Consider the following 10,007-nt stretch of genomic DNA (forward strand, 5'->3'; position numbering starts at 1 on the left):
AAAAATTAAATCATGAGCCTTATATTTTACATCAGTTTTTTTTTTCTCAGTAGGGAATATTGCAATTGACATTTAGGCAAAATAAGAAAGAGTATATGAGGCATGGGGCAGCACAAAGAAATAATTTATTATCAAGCATATTATATTACACACTCCTCTAACATTAAATTAAAACATAGTTTATGAAGAAATATGAAGTGAGGGATTTTACATGCTAGAAGAATTAGGCGAGAAGAAACATTATGGAATCATACATGTGAGTGTGTGTGTGAGTGTGTATGTGTGTGATGATACATAAATAATTTACAATAGAAGTGTAAAGGTCGGGTGAGCGTCGGAGGAAGAGACCACCAAGAGACTGTCTCATGCAACAGCAAAGGGTTTATTGGGGGTCCAGCATGCTGGGGCTCAGAGCTCACTTGAATAGAGCAAAGAGCCCTGAGAACAGCTTAAGCAGAGCTTATATACTTTCCTTGGAGAGGGCAGGGAGGGAAGTTCATTGATGGGTCAGGGTGAGTGGGCGGTTTGCCTGCAACTGAGTGAGGGAGTACATTCTGCAGTTTGGCAGTTGGGGACAGCACATTCTGGGAACAAGATTAGCAAAAAGTTCTCAAGATTTCAACAGTGTTTTGTTAAGCATACAGAAAAACAGAGTGACAAGTACCTATTTTATTAACCTTTCATTCCCCACTTCTTCTTCTGGCTACTTTTAATCATAAAAGTGATCATTGGGGGGTGTCACATTCTATGTCTGCTAGTGGGGTATATTGTTGTCTGATTACCATAAGTTTAACTTGTTCAATTTGAGCTTGGAGAAAGGAAACTACCCGGTTGAGCAAACAGGGTCCTACAGTTAGCAATAATATGAGGATTATTAATGGACCGGCCAGGGCTGATAAAAGCGTAATTAACCAGGGGGACTGTGTGAACTAAGACTCAAACCACCCTTTTTGGGTTTCTCTCTCTCATTGACGCTCTTCAAGGCGTCTTTTTAATTTACTCATAGATTTTTTTTTACAACTCCAATATGGTCAGCATAAAAACAACATTTTTCCTCAATGCAGCACAAAGGCCCTCTTCTCTCATGAAGAAGAGGTCCAACCTTCGCCTGTTCTGTAAAACAACTTCAGAGAGAGAGGTTAAAATTCCTGCAAAGCTGTGATGGAGGTTTCTAATATCTTTAAGTTTTGGTCTATTGCTGTTTTTCAATTGGGTCATTTGTTGTATCCCATGGACCAGGGCAGTGGTTCCTGTGCCCACCCCTGCAGCAACTCCTATTCCTAATAGGATGGCTAAAGTGAGGGATACAGGTTCCCAGCGGAACCGGGTTGTATGCCCCCCTATTTGATCTTCAAATGAACCTGCGTCATGATAGAGCACTCTGGGAAACATCTGCACCATTATATAATTAATTACATCTGTTGACCATTTTATGAAAACATAAACAATGTTTAAGTATATAGAATTATACTGTTGTAGGGACGGACAAGGCAAGGTACCTAAGATAGCACCGAAGACAGGGAAACGGTCCTATTTGGTTGCAATCGGATTCAGAGGGCATTGCTTCTGTTGTAATCAATTAATCCCCTGAACCCCAAGTTTAGGTAGTTTCAGAATTTTGTACCCAACATGTAAGGGAAGGGGCTCAGAAGTTCACAGTCTGCAGAAGTTTATAAAAAGCAGTTTTTGTTTGTTTTTTTCCTCTGTTCTGGACAAGTTAACTTTTTAAGGACATCTGGGAGGGGGAGAGCTTTTTTTTTTCCTTTCTTTTCTCCCCCTGCCAGCTGTTACCATGGAGCCCAGTTGGTAACTTCTTTATCTTAGAAATGTAGCCATCTCTGTGAAGCCCCAGCTCAAGGCCAGAGGCCTTGTTCACATATTTTGTGAAAAACTAGCAAGGGGGTGTCTAGCTTAGGAGTGCTGATTTTTTAGCCAGTGGCCAAGTAGAACAGGGCAACACGAAAAGAGGAAGTTTATCACACTGAACTCTTTTATAGGGACTCTTTTGCTGAAAGTCTTAAAGTTAGCCATGGTGAAGACTTCTGGAGAAGGTCAGTTAAGACTTTTCTGTGGGCCTGGTATAGAGGGGGAAGACGGGAAAGGCGGGGCTGAGAGCAGCTCCGTGGATCTGAGAATGAGGAAGGAGAGATGTAAAAGAATAATGGGAAAGGGGTTTGGGATTTTCCTAGCAACAAAAACTTGAGTAGTAGAACAGGTAGAGCAGAAGGGAAGATGGGAGTGAGTATCCCAAAAAGCCTGTGAGGGACTTTAAATTCTTAGTAACCTGTTTTCAGTGATGACAAAGCAACTTTAAAGGCCATTTTCATTACATCTTGGATAGGGGTCTGAGGGCTCTCCTCAGCTGGTTTGAGCTTTGGGTTAGCTGGTAAGAGGACCTGGTGGGACTCGGTGCGGGCACTGACAGGAGAAGAGAGGAGTGAGTGGGTGGAGGGGTACCTCAGTACTTGCTACCTCAGCAAGGGAGCAATGGTCTGAGAACCGGCAGAGGTTTGGGTTCCATTAGGCAGTCCCTGTATGCTCACATCCCCATGACTTACAGAAGAAGTCAGTTTTTCCCCCACACAGCCGTGACTGTTTGCGGCTTCAATAGTCCGCCGGGCAAACATAGTAATCTAGGCTAGCCAACCTACATCTGGCTTGCGTGTCTCTACATCCATAATGTTTGTTTCCATTATCTATGGTATGGAAGGGATTTAATGAAATTTTAGTGGGATCCTCTTCATTGGGGATATCCCAATAGGAAAGACCCATAGCCAACTGACAAATGTCTGGGTGGAGAGATGGCCACCAGGTCCCTAAAGGAGCTGTATGCGAGATAGACCATACTTCCTGTCCAGTAGGATTTGTGATCAGCCATCGCTGCTGAATGGGCTGATGAGGGTTAGGACTACTGGTGGTCAAGGGGAGAGTCCATAGCCCTATCCACACGGCAAATACGCAATTTGAGAGGGTTACCAGTCTTTTCCAATTTCCAGCCAGAGTCTGGACAGGGCACAGGCTTGCGATGAGAGGCATGGATCCAGGAAGTGGTTCCGTCTACCTTTACCGCTGTAGGTGTTATAAGTAGCACCTGGTATGGTCCTTTCCAGAGGGGTTCCAGGGATGACACCTGATGTCGTCTTACGTAGATGAAGTCTCCTAGTTGATATCGGTGTGGAGTCCCTTCGTCCCCAGGTTGGTAGGCAGTGGCCAGCTGTTTTTACAGGTATGGCTGAGTTCTTTCAAGAGCTTTAAGTCTGTCAAGCAAGGGGGTGTGGAAGGGATCCTTAGGTCTTAGAGTTGGGGTTAGGTCCCTTACTGGAGGAGGGGCACCATAGAGAATTTCATAGGGGGTGAGGTTACACAAAGAAACAGAGGGAGTATTTTTTTTTTTGCACAAAACAGTGCATAAGGCAGGAGCATAGTCCAATCTTTTATGCCGGTCTCTAAGCTTAATTTCATTAAGGTCTCTTTAATGGTTCTATTCATTCTTTCTACCTGTCCTGAACTCTGGGGTCTATAAGCACAATGTAACTTCCAATTAATCCCCAGGGTCCTGGCTAACCCCTGACTTACCTGGGCCATGAACGCCGGTCCATTTTCAGACCCTATTACCTTAGGCAGGCCGTATCTTGGAAAAAATATCTTCCAGGATCTTTTTGACCACCATTTGCGTCGTTTTTTTTTTGTGTGTGTGGGGAAGGCTTTAATTCATCCTGAAAATGTATCTACAAAGACTAGGAGATATTTAAGTCCATACCTTGCTGGCTTAATTTCAGTAAAGTCCATTTCCCAGAATTGTCCTGGTCTGGTTCCTCGTAGGTGCTTTCTGAAATTGCAGGCTGGGCTCAGTGAAGTCGAGGAGTTCAGTGTCAGTGTCCTTAGATGTTAAGTTGTCGGGGTGCTCCGACGTAGTTAAATCTCCTGACTTATGTTCCCCCGGTGTGGAAAGCGTTAACATGGTTACTCTGTTTAGGGCTGCCAATTTAGCCTCTTCATCCACCCTCCTGTTCCCGACCGCTACAGGATCGTTTCCTTTCTGGTGTCCTGGACAGTGCACTATAGCTAGTTCCCTAGGGCTTTGCACTGCTGAGAGGAGGCGGAGGATCTCATCTCTGTTTTTTATTTCCTTTCCCGCCGAGGTTAATAGTCCCCTTTGCTGGTAGATAGCCCCGTGTATATGAGCGGTAGCGAAGGCATAGCGGCTATCTGTGTATATGGTGGCCTTTTTGCCTGCCACTAGCTCTAATGCCTTCGTGAGGGCGATCAGCTCTGCCTTTTGAGCTAATGTTCCCTCCAGGAGGCTTGAGGACCAGATGACTTTAGTTCTGCTAACTACTGCTGCCCCAGCCCGCTGCTTACCGTCCTGGAGGAAGCTGCTGCCATCAGTGAACCATATGACCTCAGGGTGGGGCAGTGGCTGATCCTTTAATTCCCGTTGTATACTGGTTTCTTCTGCCAGTATATGTTGACAGTCATGAGTGACGGGTCCTGATGATTGTTCAGGTAGTAGTGTAGCCGGGTTAAGCGGGGCGGGGGGGTCCCAGCATTATTCTCTCCTTGTCAAGCAACAGGCTCTGATAGTGTGTTATTCTAGAGTTTGATAACCGTCTGTCTGGTGGCTGGTGGATGATGCTCTCTAGGGAATGGGGGGCTATAATGGTTAGTTTCTGCCCCAGCGTTAACTTATCAGCATCCTTGATTAGTAGGGCCACAGCTGCTATAGCTTTTAGGCAATGGGGCCATCCACCAGCCACTGGGTCCAGCTTTTTAGACAAGTAGGCTATAGGTCTTTTCCAGGGTCCTAGAGTCTGAGTGAGCACTCCTCGTGCTATTCCTTTCTTTTCCTCAATGTAGAGAGTAAAGGGTTTTTCTACATCCGGGAGTGCTAAGGCCGGAGCAGATAGCAGCGCCCTTTTGATGTTATCAAAAGCTTGCTGGTGCTCAGGGGTCCATTGGAATTGGGCATCTCCCTTTAACAGCGGGTATAAAGGAGCAGCTAAGGACGCAAACCCAGGTATCCATAACCTGCAAAAGCTAGCAGTCCCAAGAAACTCTCTGTTAGATGGGGGTGGTATCTGCACAACAGTTTGTTTTCTGGGCTCAGTGAGCCATCGTTTACCGCCCCTAAGGGAATAGCCCAGGAAGATTACTTCTTGCTGGCAAATTTGGGCCTTTTTGGCAGAAGCTCTATACCCAAGTTGAGCAAGCTCGGATAATAGTGCTTGGGTTCCAGACTCACAGTTTTCCTTGGTGTCAGCTGCCAGTAGCAGGTCATCCACATATTGAAGCAGGGTGACTTCAGGGTGCGTAGTTCTGAAGTTGTTGAGATCTCTGTGGAGGGCTTCATCAAAGAGAGTGGGGGAGTTTTTGAACCCCTGTGGGAGTCTAGTCCAAGTTAGTTGACCAGACGTTCTGGTTTCTGGGTTTACCCACTCGAAAGCAAACAGCAACTGACTATCTTTATGCAGAGGCAAGCAAAAGAAAGCATCTTTTAAATCCAGAACAGTATACCATTTTTGCTCAGGGTTTAGAGTGTTAAGCAGATTGTATGGATTAGGTACCGTGGGGTGAATGTCCTACACTCTGTTGTTGATCTCTCTTAGGTCTTGTATGGGGCAATAGTCCCCGGTTCCTGGCTTTTTTACTGGTAGCAGGGGAGTGTTCCAGGCCGATTGACAGGGCCTTAGGACCCCTAAGGCCAGATATTTCTGAATATGGGGCCTTATCCCATCTTTAGCTTCTTTTTGTTCAGAGGATATTGTTTGACATTGATTGGGGAGGCTGAGGTTTTTAACTCCACTGTTATTGGAGGTTGTTTCACGGCTAGGCCTAACCCAGCAGTTTCTGCCCAGGCATCTGGGTAATCTGTTATCCATTTCTGGGGTAGCTTGCCTGTTTGATCAGTCTTGGGGGGTGTGAAGAGTTGATGTTCATCTTCTACTGACATAGTTAAAGCCATGACTATAGGAGTTTTTACTGAAGGATTTAGAAATTTCATTTGGGGGCCTTCAGGGTTAAAAGTTATTTTGGCCTGGAGCTTGGTGAGCAGATCTCTGCCCATCAATGGGGCCGGGCATTCTGGGATTACTAGTAAGGAGTGATGGATTTTTCTTTTCCCCAGGTCCATGGTCTTCTTAGTTGTCCAAGCCCGATATTTACTGCTGTTAGCCCCTTGAATTAGAGACCTTTTATTTGATAGAGGGCCCAATGGGGCCTTAAGGGCTGAGTATACTGCCCCTGTATCCACTTCAAAGTTTACTGGGGTCCCCTCCACTTCAAAAGTTACCCTGAGCTCGGGGAGGGGATCTGAGCCCCAACTTTCCTAGTCATCCTCCAGAGTTAGAATGGCTGGCTGGCGTGGCTGTCTCTTTCTAGGGCACTCTTTGGCCCAGTGTCCTTTTTCTTTACAGTAGGCACATTGATCTGAGGCCAGAGGTGGCCTCTGGCGTGGGCCCAGGTATCACTTCCTGTCTCCCTGTTTAATTTCTGGCCTATTTGTTGTTGTGACCAGGACCTTAGTCAATGCCTTAGTCTGTCTTTTGCTTCTCTCATCCTCCCTTTGCTCCTTCTCTTCCTCAGTTTCTCTCTTATAGTATACCTTCTCGGCTTCTCTGACCAAATCTCTCAAAGTCATATCTTGTAATCCATCTAAGCATTGTAACTTTCTTTTAATATCCAGGGCAGCTTGCCCAATAAAGTCCATCGTGACAGATGCCTTTTGATCCTCTGCCTGAGGATCGAAAGGAGTATATCTCCTATATGCCTCCATAATTCTCTCTAGAAACATAGAGGGAGATTCATCAGGCCCTTGAATAATCTCTCTTACCTTGGCCAAATTAGTTGGTCGCCTAGCGGCCGCTCGGAAACCCACTATTAGAGCCCGGTGATAAGTAGACAGATGTTCCCTACCTTCAGAGGTGTTGGGGTCCCAGTTGGGTCGGTTCAAGGGGAAGTCGGCTTCGATTATGTTGGGAAGTTGTGTCGGTTGCCCGTCTGGTCCGAGGATATTTTTTTCTAGCTTCCAGGAGGATTCTCTCTCGTTCCTCTGTCATGAAGAGAGTGCCTAGGAGTTGTTGGCAGTCATCCCAAGTAGGCTGGTGTGAAAACATCAATGACTCAACCAGACCTGTGAGCCGGGTGGGGTCCTCGGAAAAAGGGGGATTGTTATTTTTCCAGTTATATAGGTCTGAAGAGGAGAAAGGCCAATACTGGTAGGCTTGCATTTCTCCTCCATGGCCATTGTCAATCATTGGCCCATAAGGACGGAGGGGGAGTATCACGGGGGCTTCAGGGTTTTTATTCATTCGCCGCTGGCGAGTTTCTTTAGCCGGGCCAGCTTCCTCCAGGGGAGGAGGGGCTGTGTGTGCCATGGGGAAGTCATCTAGAGGGCGCTGGGCCGGCTCAGCTTCCTCCAATGGTGGAGAGGCTGAGTCAGCAGCAGGGGAATCACTTAGAGGGTGTTGGGGGTTGGGGGACAAGGGCAGGAGATAAGGAGGGGGAGGAGAGTCCAGTAGAGTCAAATCTAGAGACTCAGGGAGAACAGAGGGTGGAGGAGGAGGAGGAGCAGAAGGTTTGAGAGATAGAATCTTGGGGGAAGGAATAGGAGCGGGGGCAGGGACAAGGACAGGCTTCACCCATGGAGGAAGAGATTTGCAGAGGTCTTGCCAAGTTAAGATATACGGCTGTTGATCTGGATGGCTATGTAGCCCCGGCTGAAAGACAATATCTCTGACTTTTTGAATTAGTGGGGAGTAGAAAGATCCTCCTGGGGGCCATCCGACTCCAAAGGTGGGCCATTCTGAGGCACAGAGAGTCTGCCAGGTCCGGCGTTTTACTGAAAAAGAAAGATTCTGAGCCCTTAAGCGGACTTTGGTCCAGTGATCAAGGGTCAGGGACAGAGGCATTGAAGTGCTCTGTCCCATAATGAAAGATACACAAACAGTGAAGCAATGACACACGACACAGACAAGACAAGACAATAAAGACAGGCAATGGACGTCCAACACTGAGACCAGGACTGAGTAGCCGGCAAAACCCGATAGGCTGGCAATGCCGAATCAGAAACAAAATATCACTGAGTCGAGGAGACTATTGTTCCTCGATTTCCCGAGTCCTCTGGGGCGTCCCCCAGGGACGTGGTCTGTGGCTCTGTGACACGTCTGTCAGCCACTGTCGGAGAGAGCTCATGCTCTTCACCGACAGCAATTTTGCCAAGCCCTATCCTGAAACCTGAAACCAGAAACCAGAAAGAGGCGCCTTACTTACCCCGAGAGGAGCCCATTGGGGGTCTTTCGTCCGCCACTGCCGGATCTCAGTGGAACCTCCATATGTAAAGGTCGGGCGAGCGTGGGAGGAAGAGACTACCAAGAGACTGTCTCATGCAACAGCAAAGGGTTTATTGGGGGTCCAGCATGCTGGGGCTCAGAGCTCACTTGAATAGAGCAAAGAGCCCTGAGAACAGCTTAAGCAGAGCTTATATACTTTCCTTGGAGAGGGCAGGGAGGGAAGTTCATTGACGGGTCAGGGCGAGTGGGCGGTTTGCCTGCAACTGAGTGAGGGAGTACATTCTGCAGTTTGGCAGTTGGGGACAGTACATTCTGGGAACAAGATTAGCAAACAGTTCTCAAGATTTCAACAGTGTTTTGTTAAGCATACAGAAAAACGGAGTGACAAGTACCTATTTTATTAACCTTTCAGAAGACCACATTTTTTTTTGCAAAAATTCCTTGGACATCTCAGGTAAGATCTCTCCCTGATTCCAAAAGGATAAAAAGGTAAATATATTAAGTTCCATGAGACTGAAGTCAAGGAAATGTGACTGGTGAGTCCTTGAGATTTGTTTTCAAACTGTTATAGTTAAAGCTTTGTCCCAGGGTTTCATAAACTGACTTCCAGACCACTCACATATAATCGAATCAAGCCTTTATTGAAGCACACCGGTGGCGGCTGACCAGAACATAAAGCTGTTCCCCTGATCAGCCCCGAACAATTGCAAGGGCACTCTTTATAAGCCTGAAAACCGCAAAAGGGATGTTCGGGGGTCTAGCCAATGCAAGCAAGCCAGGTTACAGAAGCGGGACAGTGCAGTCAAGCAGAGGGAAGCCTAACCAATCACAGTTAGCTCAGTCACCCCAGTTACAGAAACAGAGCCCCGTTACCCTAGTTACAGAAACAATACCCTATTAGGTAGTTCCGTGTTCTTAAAGGTTTCTATAGCAAAAGGAAAAGAACATCTTGCTCCAGTCATGACTCTTCTACTTGGCATGGTTGTTTTACAGGATGAAGTCATAAAACAAAATGGAGTCACATTTGCTCCTACTATCACAAAACTATGTTCCTGCAGATAACATGCCTTCTCCATCTACCATGCTCAGTGTTCTAGGACAAGCCATGATTCCAAGAATGGCATGAGTTGGAGGACAAATTTCACATGTAGGGAAGTAAGAGAAAGCTCACACACTTCTCAGAGCTCCATTGCCAAAGGAAATTCCTGATATCCAGAGGAATCACATGCAGGCTTAATTAGCTTTGTATGGAACCTTGAAGTCCACCATGTTTCTATAATAGCATGGGCTTAGTTTCTGAATTGGAGACAAGGCTAGCCTTTTCATTCTCTGTAGTAACACTTGATAACACTCTCTGGCAATGCCCAGACATGGCAAAAATGACACACATGCTTCTATGAATTCAAAGAAATCTCAGAATTCCCTTCAAATTTTAAACTACTTATGCCTTGCCAGAGGGACAAAGTATATTTCACTCCATAAACAATACTTTCAGTAGTATAATTTTCATAGTAACCTATGTTTCTTTTCAGTATTTCAGTCATATTCCTCACTATAGCATTTACCACATTATTTACAAAAATTACTTTTGTATCTCAGGTAAGAAACTGAAAACTCTCAGGTATGGACTATATCGCATTAATTTTTCTACTGCTGACACCTAGTCTTTTCCCTACATAGAATAGGGACCCAATATTTCTTTAGAAAGACCAAATCAAT

General features: G+C 46.0%; 1 protein-coding gene across 1 annotated transcript; it reads right to left on the reverse strand.

Moving 5' to 3' along the window:
• Positions 1 to 363: 363 nt before the first annotated feature.
• On the reverse strand, positions 364 to 9,173 carry LOC131423470 (uncharacterized). The gene is given in 6 exon segments (XM_058573131.1): positions 364 to 3,257; positions 3,761 to 3,928; positions 4,363 to 5,344; positions 6,913 to 7,015; positions 7,017 to 7,837; positions 8,269 to 9,173. Coding segments are annotated over 4 exon segments (1,761 nt in total). The 5' UTR covers positions 8,285 to 9,173; the 3' UTR covers positions 364 to 3,257; positions 3,761 to 3,928; positions 4,363 to 4,523.
• Between the last annotated feature and the right edge of the window lie 834 nt (positions 9,174 to 10,007).

Source organism: Marmota monax, unplaced genomic scaffold (assembly GCF_021218885.2).
Source record: "Marmota monax isolate L192 unplaced genomic scaffold, Marmota_monax_Labrador192_F-V1.1 WCK01_AAM20220418_F8-fsc00197, whole genome shotgun sequence".
NCBI lineage: Eukaryota > Metazoa > Chordata > Mammalia > Rodentia > Sciuridae > Marmota > Marmota monax.